The sequence below is a fragment of the Aotus nancymaae genome, unplaced genomic scaffold (genome assembly GCF_030222135.1).
Source record: "Aotus nancymaae isolate 86718 unplaced genomic scaffold, 86718_ANA_hifiasm-v0.15.2.pri h1tg000008l, whole genome shotgun sequence".
Lineage (NCBI taxonomy): Eukaryota > Metazoa > Chordata > Mammalia > Primates > Aotidae > Aotus > Aotus nancymaae.
Genome location: NW_026988419.1, coordinates 32,751,550 through 32,765,859, shown reverse-complemented (window position 1 = coordinate 32,765,859; position 14,310 = coordinate 32,751,550). Strand labels below are relative to the sequence as shown.

The window sequence follows — 14,310 nt, the reverse complement described above, 5'->3', positions numbered from 1 at the left end:
TCTCTGTCTCTGTCCCTCCCCGCCCCCCACCCCCGACACACACCACAAAAGCTGTCTTGCCAAAGGAAATCCTCCTTAGAAAATAAATCAATGGCCCCACATCCCTAATCAACTGAAGTCAGGAAGACCTGAGAAATCCTTGGCTCCATATCGACTAGCTGTGCGATATTAAGTTATTCAGCCTCTCTGAGCCTCAGCTTTTCCAGTTATAATACCTATAATAATAATAATAACAAGAACTCTGTCTTAAGATTGATGAGGACCCAGTGAGATAGTGAATGTAGAGCAGCACTTGGCTGGCTTCCTGGAACGCTGTGGATGTCTCCCCTCCCAGGAGAGCTCAGACACACCTCTCAGTGCTCTTCCTCCTCTGGTGGGTAGGATGAGACCCCTGGACCGTTGGGTCACATTTCTGTCACAAGAAAGTTAACTGTGGTGTCTGCAAGCTAGGTGGAATCAAAGGCTGCAGCATCGGAGAAACGTGAAAGCTTCCTGTGTGGTTTCCTCTCTGACGCCAAATATTGTCTTTTCCAAACCAACTCCAACACCAAGTGGGTGTCCAACCATTCTGTTCTCATGCCAACTACCAGAATTACTGCAGACTCTGCAGATCAAGGGCTGAGTCCCACAAGACCGCCCCTGTTTCAGACACCAGCTTCAAATGGAGGGCCTTGACTACTCCCACTCCTGCCTGGCCAACTACTAATTTGGAGGTTTTCACTACCCCCATTTAGGTTGGATAATTTGCTAGAATGACTCATGGAACTCAGGAAAGCACCTTACTTATGATCATTACCAGTTTACTATGAAGGATACAACTCAGGAACAGCCAGATGGAAAAGCTGCATAGGGTAAGGGATAGGGAGGGGCGCAGAGCTTGCCTGACCTCTCCAGGCACACACCCTCCCAGCACCTCCATGTGCTCACCAGCCCAGAAGCTCCCAGACTGCATCATTTGGGGGTTTTATGGAGGTTCCACTACAAAAGCATGATTGAGTACAGCATTGGCCATTAATGATTGAACTCAATCTCTAGCCCCCGTCCCCAGAAGATGGGGGAGGAGGACGGAAAGGTCAATGTGCACCACCTCCGAGCCTCCATCCTGAAGCTACCTAAGCCCTTCTCATGAGTCATCTCATTAGCAGAAAAAAAAAAAACAGTAAATTCCAAGGCTTTAAGCACTCTGAACCAAGAACCAAGGGCAAAGATCAAAGATCAAATATTTACTTTTTATTATAACACACCTCCCTTCACCTGTATGGCCACATCACATCTAAACCACAGTCTATACTCTGCCATCATCCACGGGAACCAACATCTCATCTCATCACAAAAAAAACCTTCAAATCAAGCAATGACTTTAAGTCTCCATTTGAATACCCTCCAGCTTCCCCACAGAGTTCTAAATTGAGGCGCCCTAGAATCACCTGGCTAGGAGTAGAAAGGTGTTATTCCAGGTCAGTGATGATTCACAAAGCTGGAACACCTACCCTCTAAACTGGCAGTGAGAGCTCTGTCCTCAGAGGGAGTCAAAAGGCCCACAGTGAGTAAATCCTATTATTAGCAGCTATAAGCCTCAATGCTCTTGAGCCCCTCTGAGCCAACCCTGGGCCTCCAGACATCTCAAGACACAAATGGGCTGAAGCCTTCATTCCTCCTCCTCCTAGAAGGAAAAATACCACCTTCTCTTTGTCCAATTTATCAAACATTGATGTAGTATCCCTGTGATTCAGACATGCTCAGAGATTTTTTTCTTTTTGAGGTGGAGTTTTGCTCTTGTCACCCAGGCTGGAGTGTAATAGCACGATTTCAGCTCACTGTAACATCTGCCTCCCAGGTTCAAGCGATTCTCCTGCCTCAGCCTCCCAAGTAGCTGGGATTACAGGCATGCGCCACCACAACCAACTAATTTTTAGATTTTTAGTAGAGACAGGGTTTCATGTTGGTCAGGCTGATCTTGAACTCCTGACCTCAGATGATCCACCTGCCTCAGCCTTTTAAAGTGCTGGAATTAAAGGCATGAGCCGCCACACCAGGCCAGGACCTGCTCAGAGGTATGTATGGGACACAAAGATGAGTTAAGACCAGGTGCCCTCCATGGTAAGACTCTCAGAGAAGAGCCTCTTACCTCCAGGATTGCTTACCTATGGCTGCTCTAACAAAGTACCACATACTGGGTGACTCAAAAACAATGAATTTATTCCCTCACAATTCTGGAGGCCCAAAGTTCAAACTCAAGGCATCAGCAGGGTCATGCTGCCTCTGAAGGCTCCAGGGAAGAATCTTCCCTTGCTCTTCCAGCTTCTGGTGGCTCCTGATATTCCCTGGCTTGTGGCAACATAGCTGCTGCCTTAATCTTCTGTGGCCCACTTACAAGGACACCCATCATTGAGTTTAGGGCCCCCTCAATCCAATATGATTTTATCTTTAGTTGCATCAGCAAAGAACTACATAAAGGTCCATGTTGAGGTTCCAGACAGACATGAATTTTAAGGGGCAGGGGAGAGACACTTTTCAACCCAGTTTCCCTGTAAGGAGAAGCACAAAGAAGGAGGTGGCTGATCCTTCCCAGATGGGGATGACATGCATGTGAGGAAATTTTAACAGAACAAAGACTGTGGGACTATGGGGCATGGGCCTGCAGGCTGGGCAGGCAGGTAAGGAACAGAAGTGGCCAGGACGAGAGATAGGACAGAAGCAAGGAGCACAGGTCAGCAAGGAGCTGCAGTGGGGCCAGACTCGGAGGCAAGGCAGGAGGCAACAGGGACAGCACAAGAGACCAAATCCCACAGGGCCTCCCAGCAGAAAAAGGAGCTGGGCTTTCCCTCACAGGCCGTGGGGGTTTTGCCCACCTTGCCATGGCAAACCCTTCTTCAGTCTGTGATTCTGTTCCGTTGTCACTGTCATCCCTGGGCAGCACAGGAGCTGGACCTGTCCTCCCAGGTCTCCCAAGACCCCCATGCCACCCTCATTATCTCACTGATCATCCTATACTACAATGACTTGATCTCCAGCCTGTCTTTCCACCACATTGTGAGCAGCTTGAAGAGCCATACCTTGTTCATCTTTGTGTATCTAGAGCTGAGCATAGTATGTGCAAGTGCCTAAAACATTTAAATAATTAGCTTAACGGTCAGCCAGTGATTTTAAGCATGAGAGTGACTTTCAAACAACTGGAACCAATACTCCCAACTCCTGACTTACCCAAAGGGGCTCCAATGAAAACCAAGAGGGATGTTCTTTATAGGCGACTTTTTGCACAAAACAGAACTAAGCTTCAGAATCCTACCAAGAAAGCTTGCTTCTCTGACCCCCCTACTCCCTGAGACTGGTGTTTCACTACCTCGTGTTTTATATTGAACCTCACCAAATGCTAACTTGCACTGAGCTGTGCCTTCCGGATTCTTTTACTAGGCAGCTGCACTGGTTCATATCTATACAGATGGGTCTGTGTTGGTCACACATGGAGGCAGTGAACTGGGACAAGGTATTCACACCAAAATGCTACAGGTAAAATAAATAAGCCATTACTCTCTCTATACATTGTTGAAAGTTGGGATTCATCTTTTAGGGTAAATGTTGACTCCCTGTATTCAAATGCTGAGATTTTGACTATTTAGTTGGAAGGCTTCTTACATATCAAATAGAATGGCTGTGGTGGCAGAAATCCAACGTGTATGCAAACAGTCCCAGAGCTTGGCCAGGGTTCATGGATGGGGGTGATCATTAGTGAAAACGCCACTAAGAAACCCATGGAGCCCTTTCGTGGGAACTCCAAGCAGGCAACCAGGAGCAGAAGTTTCTCAGCTTTTATAGTTTTAATGTTCGCATTTTAGACAACAATATCAGGTTGCTAATGTTTTATTTTGACAAGGACAAGTATTTCACCAACTGCCATCATCCTATAATTTTTATAAGATATTTAACACACATACATACATGCCAATTAGTAAGAATATAATCTCAGGAGAAAAAAAGAACTCTTTAAATTAAATAAATTTAACCCAATGACAAATGTATTAGATTGTTACAGTGCACATCTGTAGCTTTTGACCATCCAGCCCCTTAGCTCATTTGGAGTACTGTACCTCTCACATGCCATGTATTTCTGAAAGACTCCTCAATTCTTGTACCTTTCAGCTCCATCCCCATCCTTGCTCCCACACCTGCTACAGATATATGCACAAGACCCACTTCTGGTCAACCATGGTTCCAGAATCCCACTGACTCTGGGAAAGGGCACATGATTCAAGCAAGGCCAATCAGAGCCTTTCCTGGGATATTGACATGTAGATGCTGGGAGAAAGGAGCCATCTTTCCCCTGTGGCTGTTTAGGTACTATGCTGTAAGCCAGGGGCTATCACAGGCACTTCTGTGCCATGGTTGGAACCTGTCTACTGGCATCAATGATGTGGCCATCGTAGAAAGAAAAGCAAATGTGAGAGGCTGATAGAAGACCCTGATGAGACCACAAAGCCCCTAGATACATATGTACTTCACACTAGCTCCATCCGTCCTGCCCAGTTATATGAACCAATACATTCCCTTTCAATTTTCACCACCAAGAAACAACAAAGACATCCCTTTTTTTTCATTTTGCATCTTTCTGGAGAAACTTCATATTGAATGACATTAGTCAGAAGATTGGCATTTGGGAAGAGGATCTCTTGAGAAGGTGTTTTTTGTAAAAACAAAAAGACAAGATAAGCCAAAATAATGCTTTTGCTTTTTCCTTTCTTCTCTTTCATTTCTTTCCTTTTCATTTCTTGATTAAATATCTTAATCTCCACATGCGTTTGCTAGAGGAACTGGAAGGAAAAGAAGTTAGGTTCAGTGGCATGTGCCTGTAGCCCCAGCTATTCAGGAGGCTGAAGCAGGAGGATCACCTGAGCACAGGAGTTCAAGGTCAGCCTGGGCAACAACAGTGAGATCCCATCTCTAAAGTAGTAATAATAATAACTTTGTTAAGAAATTTAAAAAACAGAAAAAATGAATAGCAAATACTGGAGTAGCATAAGCAAGGTAGAACAAATAGAAAAAAGAGGGGAGGATAAGAGCAAGAAAAGGATCCTCAGGGTCATTCCAAGTTCATCTGATACTGACATTGACAGATTTCAGACTAAATTCTGAGTCAGTCAATCAATCTTATCTCAGTCTCCCCCTCTTTCTCTCTCTGTTTTTCTTTCTCTCTCTCCCTCCGTCTCTCTTTTTCTTCCTGTCACTGAACCAAATAAGTGCCTGAAAATCTCAGTTTGGCCTACTTCCTACACATCTAAAACTTAGAAAAAAGGAAATTCTTAACATTCTAAATGGACTAAATCTGAAAAGAACCACTGTGGAATATTACCAAGAAAACACTGTAAAAATCATCATGAGGCCTTCCAAAGAAAAAGTAGTTTTGATGCTTATAAAGTACATTATTTTAGTCTTAAAAGGATAGCATGGATGTAATAACAAATAATTTTTTATTAAGAAAAATAATGATTCATCTTCATAGAAGTCCTTGCTGAACTTGAAAATATTGATGTTTCTCATAGGTGGCTAGCCGGGAGTTAAAAATACCTATGTCATATATACACATCTGTGAAACGAGCACAGCAACAGTGCCCAATACAATTGCTACAGCAGCATCCATTGGAGCAGATGTCAACGGCAGAGCTGTGCAGGTGAGTCCTCATGTCTCTCCTTGGTGTTTGCCTCTCCCACATCTCTGGTTTTTATGGCTAGGTACAGGTACGATACTTAACTTCAGAGAAGTCATCTGTATTACTAAACATAGTCTGGGATAACTAAAATGTTGGGAGAATGTATTTGGAGTAGGCTAAACTGAGATGACAGACACAAAATGTAAAGGCTCAAACACAGTAAAAGTCCTTTCTTGTACACATATCAGTCCTGAGCATTATTTGGTCATTCAAACACCCAAATTGATGAAGTCTCCACCATCTTCAACATGTAGCTTTCCAAGTTGCCCTGGGTGTCATCATTCCCATGAACGTGGAGGAACTGGTGTGGAAGACTCTGAGCCAGATCTGGAAGTGATGCAACTCACTTCCACTCATAGTCTATTAGCAACAGAACCAGTTTCAGGCTATGTCTAACTGCAAGGGAGGATGGGAAATGTAGAGTAGTGGGAAACCATGTGTCCAGCTGCTATGGAAGAAGGGAAGAATGGATTTTGGTGAATAGGCAGTCTCTGTTCCTGGGAGACACAGCAAGAAGAAATTTGGGTACCAAGTAATGCAGAGCTATGCAAGTTTCCTCCAGCATAAACAAGTTCTTACAGGCAGATAGGCAGGCAGACCCCAGCCAAGGAGACAGGGTGCAATTGAATCATTGTCTTCAGTGGTATTCTACTGAGTACTTAAAGCTTTCTTTGTAATTATTTTTTTAATTGATGTTTTTTAAAAGTGCTAAATTTTCACTGTCTCAGAATAGAATCATGACTTCATATTCCTTAATTCAAATATCTGATTGCATGTACTTTTGGAATATGTCTATTTGTCATGTTTCTGTTGCAAACTGTTCACTTTTCCACTGGATACTGTGGTAAGTCATATTTTTCCAGAACACTGCAATGATACCACCAACTGGAACACCTTTCAAATCAGACCTAATTTTGTGGCGATACGTCTTAGGGAACCACAAAGCAGAGACTCTCTTTTGCTTGAAACAAATGTGTAAGAAACCTCAAATGCATGAGATCTAATTTGGAGTAGGGTCAAACACAAGAGAGGAACAGCTCAGAGTATATGGGAGTTGTCAGCCCAGGGTAACAGTCAATCCATCTTCTAGAGTATTAAGTTTTAGGTTTCTGCTAAAGATCAGAAACTTTGTGCCTCGAGGGCATTATAAAGTACATTTAATTGTTTTCTCATTTCATACCCAAAGCCAGGGCCTTTATTGTAGTTAGATGGTGGGTGAATGAACAGATGAAGGGAGAGTTCAGATGCTGGGGGATCCTGGCATGTCATTGTTACAGACTGGAAAGCACAAATTTGAATGAAAATAGGAGGTGTATTCCATTTAATAGCCAGAAAATACAAAAGAAGTATACAAAAATACAAAACATGTAGTAAAAGAAAAAACTAAGTGCCAGGCACAGTGGCTCATGCCTGTAATCCCAGCACTTTGGGAGACTGAAGCGGACAGATAGCTTGAGCTCAGGAGTTCAAGACCAGCCTGGGCAACATGGTAGAACCCCATCTCTACAAAAAAGACAAAAATCAGCCAGGCTTGGTGATGAGTTCCTGGAGTCCCAGTTACTCAGGAGGCTGAGGTGGGAGGTTCACTTGAGCCTGGGATGTCAAAGTTGCAGTGAGCTAAGATGATGCCCCTGCACTCTAGCCTGGTTGACAGAGTGAGACCCTGTCTCAAAAAAAAAAAGCGAGAGAGAGAGAGAAGTTAAGAACCTGAATATTCTAAGAAAGAGGATCTGAGAGTAGAAATTCAGCCGAACCCGTATTTTCACAAGAAGTGAGCCAGAAGTGGGGAAAAAAACCAAAACAACCTCCAGTAACCAATACTGTTCTCAAGGGCAGGAGTTGTGTTCCCAATGCATCAGGATCATGCACTCCATAGCACTTGCTGACCTAATCAATGAATATTTGTTCACACAAATTGTAACCACTAGAACCACTGGGCTCTTCTCTAATGTGGATTCCATTCTTTACTACTTCAAGAATGCTTGTCAGATCCTTCTGAAACGCCTTGAGCCCATCATTAAGAAACATCCAGAAGGTACATGGGAAAACTGGGTGAGTATTCCACTCCCTTTGTTACTACAAATGAGGAAACAATCTAAACCAGTGCTGAGAGAGCACCACAGCAGTGCACAGCCACCACACAGAGAGACAGTTCCTCTAAGTGTCACAGTGATGGAGCATGCTCCCTGCTTCTTCCCCAGCTGAGTGGATTTCTGCAAACAGGCAGGATCTCTAAAGGTTGAGAAGGCTACTCCAGGATGTATGCCAGGTGTGTATGGAGAAAGCACACAGGAAACAGCAATCACTGGAAGGAGAAATAGAAGTACATGAAGAATACACTTTGCTTAAGTAAGAAAGAAAAGAAAAAGAATAAGCCTTCCTAAGCCACACACACACACACACACACACACACACACACACACACACACACACAATGTTTTGGGTAGGTTAGGAGGAAAATTAAAAGCCTAGTTGCTGTTGAATATGCCTCAAAGGAGATGACTTACTTAATCCAACATTACAATATCCTATTACTTTTTTCATTAGAACAATTATTTCACATTTACCCACACACTTACTATAAAGTCCTAACATTCAGAAATGAAGTCCAAATACCTTGTGCACTGAGCCCCTATCTCATGGATGTGCAGCAGGATTCTATTTTATGTTTGCTCAACCCAGACTTCTAAACTCAATCAGAAGGAAATTGTCAATGTGCCAGTTAAGGAAAAATAATATGATGATGAGTTCTATTATTGGTAGCAAAGCACCAGCAACAATTATGAGATGTCAATTTTAGATTGGATATTTTTGTTTTCACCTAGCAGACGGTATATTTATTTCACTTTAATTAAATATGCCCATTCTGCAGATAGAAGCTGCATTTGAACAAAGAATCAGTCTCTCAGCCACTGGATACTTCAGGTAAACATCACAATAATATCTTGATGTAGCCAAGAAAATATGAGGTAACTCAGTCACTCTGTTGATAGCTATTGTGATACCTCAGTTCTTGTCTTTTTAGTTTAAAAGAATTTAAACAAGAGACACACAGCAAAGACACACACCCTGAGAGAGAATTCAGGGTGGGCTATTCATAAGGATGAAACAGCAAAGACTGGCACTGAGGAGGCTTCCTTTATGGAGGTCTTATATGATTATTCATAAGGAGGTAGGAAGAGTTGTTACTAGTAAGCACATTCTGGGTGGTCCTCTGGGTGCACATGTGCAGCTGTACATGCTTGTTTATAAATCACATGTCTCATTAGCATCTTAAATCTGTACCCAGGGGTGTGTTTTTACTATTAAAATTAGCAAAGTGTCAGTTTGAGAACAGGTAAAATCAAAGGGTGCATGCACTCTAAAGGGCAAATTGCCTACTGAAGATAGCTTTCCTTGAATGAGTGTGATTACAATGGAAATGCTGAGGCTTCATTTTGAATGTACCATCACCACAGTGCTGGTGCTACATCCAGAGAACATGGTCACTTTCTTGACTACCTATCCTGTCTCAACTCTGAGCCACAGATCCCTCATTTGTAAAATACATTTTTATTATGTGATTGCTGAGGTCCCTTCTAGGCCCAAAATTCTATGATTTCACATAAGCCTTTCAGTTATGTCCAAAAGATTATTAAATAATAAAACACCCTTATTGGATTAAAAAAAATTAGATGCTTGACTTAAAACATCTAATCATTATTTACTATTTATTTAATCATTATTTACAACATCTAATCATTATTTTCTATTCTTTATTGTGAGTAGTAAAAATACGGTATCATTAGAAATGACTTGCATCTCAGTTTTACAAATCTCCCTCCCCTTACCATAAAACCTGTCTATTTTGAAGCTCCTTACTAGCAAGGAGAGAATGAGTGGAATGATAATCACCAGTCACTCTCAAATTCAAGAAGCATATGACGTTAGTTTTATAATCTGATGAAACAAACTACCAAACAACACACACACACACACACACACACACACAGAGAGAGAGAGAGAGAGAGAGAGAGAGAGAGAGAGAGAGAATAGTAAAGCAAATCCTCATGAAGAATGAGGAAAGAAGGAGATAACAGCCCAGCCCAGAGCCTTGTACATAATGAGTTCTAAATTCCTGGCCTGGCTCAGTGGCTCATGTCTATAATCCCAGCACTTCGGGAGGCCGAGGCAGGTGGATCACCTGAGGTCAGGAGTTCGAGACCAGTCTGACCAACATGGAGAAACCCCATCTCTACTAAAAATACAAAATTAGCTGGGCGTGGTGGCATTCCTGTCATCCCAGCTACTTGGGTGCCTGAGGCAGGAGAATCACTTGAACCCGGGAGGTGAGGTGGAGGTTTCAGTGAGCCCAGATCACACCACTGCACTCCAGCCTGGGTGACAAGGGCAAAACTCCATCAATCAATCAATCAGTCAATCAATCAGTTCCTAAGTTCAGTTACCCAAGAAGAGAGCAAATCAGCCCTCTATCTGAATACATCTTTTATTATAAATTAATGCATTGAATTACCAGTCCTTTTTTACCAACCCTGAATTACCATCAGCTCCCTGTGAGTTTGGTTAGCACTATCCATGGGGTCCCTCTGGACCGAAGGTGGTTTTTCCAGGATGAGGCTTATCTATTTTACTCTAGAAATGCTGCCCCTGTGATTTCTTCAAATGTAGGAAACAACTGCATAATTTGTGGTAGTGAAAGACTGCATTTGTGCCCTCCCTGAGGAAAAAAAATGAAATGCTACCGTAAAACTTTAGTAACTTTTAAAATAAATCAACTCAAGCTAAAATGCTTTATTTTTTCCCTCAGGGGCTATAAGGCCTTCATGGACTGGGAGAAAGGGGTGGGGGATCCATTTCCTTACTATGTCTATGGAGCTGCCTGTTCTGAGGTTGAAATTGACTGCCTGACAGGTGCTTACAAGGTAAGTCAAGTCTAACTTTCCTCCTGGTAAGTCAAAACAACAAAAGTGTATTGTATAGTAAATAGCCCAATTCCATTATGTAATTCTCTTACAACAAAAACAAGATTCTTTCAGTTCCATGGGAGGGTCCAGAGATCTAGCCTTATTCTGAATTTCCACTTAAAAAGACAATATAGTAGTCAAAAAGGAATTGCTGATGACAGCCTAAAGTGTATTAAATTTTTTATTTCATTTAGACAACAAAATCACTTTCCAAGGTTTCTCCCAAAAAAAACTTCTGTTTGTAAAGAAAGGACATATTTCTTCATCTGAAGGAATAACTAACTTAGTAAATAATCTTGAGCAAACATTTTGAAAGCATATAGTAATGTATATGTTTCTCCAAAGTGAATTATCCAAAAAGTATTACTGAAACAGATTTTGGGGGAAGAGAGGTGTGAAAATAATTTTTATATTTTCTATTTAATTGGACATCCAAGAAACCATCCATTGGAGACAGGGAATCATACTTAACCCAAAATTAACAACTTGCATTATAAAGGATGCAATTTTACTCAAGGGCCTTGATATAAATCCCTAAAGAAATGAAACTTATGGGGATCTTCCAGAATTTATGATGCTAGAAAAGTTAACATTTGGTCTTTTCTGTGCCTTTCAGTTTACATTTACAGTTTAAGGTTCAATAATTTCAATATTACTTTGGTCCCTTAAAGTAGTTTATTTCTTAAAGAGGCAAAACTTCTTTTGACTAAAGAGAAATTAGAGAAATTCAATAACAGGTCAATAACAGGCCTATTGCAGCTGGCCATTTGTGGTTGGTGAACTAAGTCATCCGTCAGCTCAGTGTTAATGCACAGCCATCTCTTTCCACTGTCCAGTACTTGCAGTGCAAAACACACCAGGTTTCAAAGTAGAAGTAAACTGATGGCTCACTCTGAGGTGTGTCCAATCTCCCTCCCTATCCAGGTTGAGAATAGATGAAGGCCGGTCCCAATGCCCAGAGTGGGTTGTCTGAGAGGCCAAGGTTTGAGTCAAAAGAGAATTGCCAAGTCCAAAGGGCTAGATAGAAAGTAGGAGCCCAGGCATTGAGCCCAAACAGAGAATGACAATCTTGTCAAAACAAGCACTGAGAAATAGGGACACAAAGGAAGCCCTGAGATACTCCGGAGATAGACCACAGGCACTTAGGGGCTTTTAGTAGCTCCTTAACAACCTGCATGCCCATGCCCGGTGCCAAAACAAGGGCCAGATTCATGTGATGCTTCTCAGAGAAGGAAGTAGATTAGCAAGTCAAAGGTGGTCTTGACATTTGCCATTAATACCTTCCAAGATCTTGCAAATCCACAAACTCACATATGTCAGTATGGCTCTAGGATTTTCTCAGTAAAATGGGAACAGTACCACCTCCCACAAATTATCATGAGGACTACATGAGCTCATAAATTATATTCCAACAACAAATCCAGGTTGAGAATCAGATGAACAACCAGACACAACAATTATTTACCAAGTGACTCACTCAGACATACTAACATGTCATGGACTTTGGAGTCACTTAAGGGGAGTCAAAACCATGAATGCACAAGAACTTCCAGGGTCATGGACAGTCCTAGTCCTCAACTTGAAGAATTCAGCAGACATCTTAACAGTGCTAATGTTGACAGGGTTCAATGCAGTGTTAACTAACCAGCAGGAGTTCTGGAATAACTGGAGGCCATTTGAGTACACCTGAAAATGATATTTTTAATTCAAGTTTTTATGGTGAGGTTTTATTTTGGGCAGAAAATCAGAACGGACATCGTCATGGATGCATGTTGCAGCCTCAATCCAGCCATTGATATTGGGCAGGTAGGTGCTGGCCCACCTGGGCGGACACTTCTTCCTGGGAGTCATTTCAGGGTAGGTAAAGTTCTTCTAAAAATGACATAATGTCACAAAGCTTGAAATTGTCCACCTCCAGATTGAAGGTTCGTTTATTCAAGGAATGGGGCTTTATACCACTGAAGAACTGAAATATTCCCCAGAAGGTGTCCTGTACTCTCGGAGCCCAGATGAGTACAAAATTCCAACCATCACTGATGTCCCAGAGGAGTTCAATGTCTCCTTGTTGCCATCGTCACGCACCCCACTAACCATCTATTCATCTAAGGTAAGCACCCAAACCTATCAGGTAGCACATGGTAAATGAAAGTAGGCAGACGAAATAGTAAGTCAATGTTAACTGTTATCAGGAACAAATCACTACAGACTGTTAGAATTTGGAGAATGGCAATCATGGGCCAAGGATTTTAATAATTTCCTCTTTCACTGAAAACTCTAAAACGTGACAAAAAGCTCTGACATCTTAATAGAATAACACTTTTACTTAAGATCCTGAAGACTACGATATTAAATGAGATCGGAGGCACAATGCGACTGAAATCCTAGCAGCGGCACCATGGACAGAACTGCAGACTGAGGCCGCAGAAGACCTGGGTTCCTGCCACAGCCCTGTCCCCCTCTCCCCATGATCTTAGGGAAATCACTTACCTCTGAGGGGCTCAGGGTCCTGACCATACCCAGAAATGCATCTAGAACAGTGGGTCTCAACTGGGGTTGTGGGGAGTAGAAGAGGTGGTTCTGTACAAAGAATTATCTGGCACAAAATTTTAATAGCATCAGAAAGCAGAGATAGCAACCCTTAGTAATTGCTAAAGTAATGAAACTGCAAATTAAAATAAAGATCATTATTTGTTTGCCTTGCTGTATGCAGATTATGTGAAAACCACCCTCAGAGTAAAAACTTCATCTAGTTCCAAGAGGAATTTTATTAGAGGTAGAAAACAAAAGCAAAAACAAAACAACAACAACAACAAAAAACTTCATCTAGGTTTGAGATGTATTGTTAAAGTTTTTTGACTCCTCTTAAGATTTTAAAATCTTTCCCAGTCATGGTGGTGCACACCTGTGGCCCCAGCCACTCAGGAGGCTGAAGCAGGGGATCACTTGAGCCCAGGAATTCAAGACCAACCTGGGTAATAAATAAATAAGATTCTTGGGAGACTTTTTGCTAGTACCCCTCCCTCCAAAACAAAAGATTCCAACTACATCTGTAGAAATTTCATCATTTCCAAGCTGGATCCCACTGTCAGCCCAGGAACGCCAGGGATTTCCTTGAGACCTAAAATGATGAGGTCAGGGCAAACTTGAAAGGAAGGACAATCAGTGAGGCCTTTGGATTCTCTTTGGACTGGAAATCACTCTAAGGGGCAAAGGCAAAAGGCAGCTAAGAGCCCACAGAGAGCAGCTTTTAAGTCATCAAGAGTAACAGGGCAGACAGGACCCTTGAATCCTTGTGGTTACAGACAGCCATTCACAAGCAGACACTCAAGAAAATCATGGGTTTGCACGGAGGATACTATGTATAAACAACAGAGGGCTACCAGGTACCCGGAGCTGTGTTAGGTGCTTTCACACTTCCTGATCCTTGCAACACCCTATAAAGTAGGCATCACTGCCCACACTTCACTGACAAAGGAACAGAGGAGATTATGTCACTTAGCTAGAGTAAGGGCCAGGATTCAGACTCAGTCTCACTAACTCACAAGTTGCAAATTGGTGGTCTACTGGCTAAAGCTAGCCTGAAGATGTACTTTTCTTTGGCCAACACAGTATTTTTACAAGTCAGGGAATTTTATATTAAA

At 42.2% G+C, this 14,310-nt stretch overlaps 1 protein-coding gene across 1 annotated transcript in view; it reads left to right on the top strand.

Moving 5' to 3' along the window:
* LOC105731455 (aldehyde oxidase 2) overlaps nucleotides 1-14,310 on the top strand; it is an 88,191-nt gene that overhangs the window by 60,927 nt on the left and 12,954 nt on the right. The window contains exons 27-33 of the mRNA XM_064373205.1: nucleotides 3,415-3,510; nucleotides 5,538-5,666; nucleotides 7,683-7,757; nucleotides 8,578-8,630; nucleotides 10,513-10,627; nucleotides 12,410-12,475; nucleotides 12,588-12,776. Coding sequence (XP_064229275.1) covers nucleotides 3,415-3,510; nucleotides 5,538-5,666; nucleotides 7,683-7,757; nucleotides 8,578-8,630; nucleotides 10,513-10,627; nucleotides 12,410-12,475; nucleotides 12,588-12,776 — 723 coding nt within the window. The remainder of the gene's footprint in view (nucleotides 1-3,414; nucleotides 3,511-5,537; nucleotides 5,667-7,682; nucleotides 7,758-8,577; nucleotides 8,631-10,512; nucleotides 10,628-12,409; nucleotides 12,476-12,587; nucleotides 12,777-14,310) is intronic.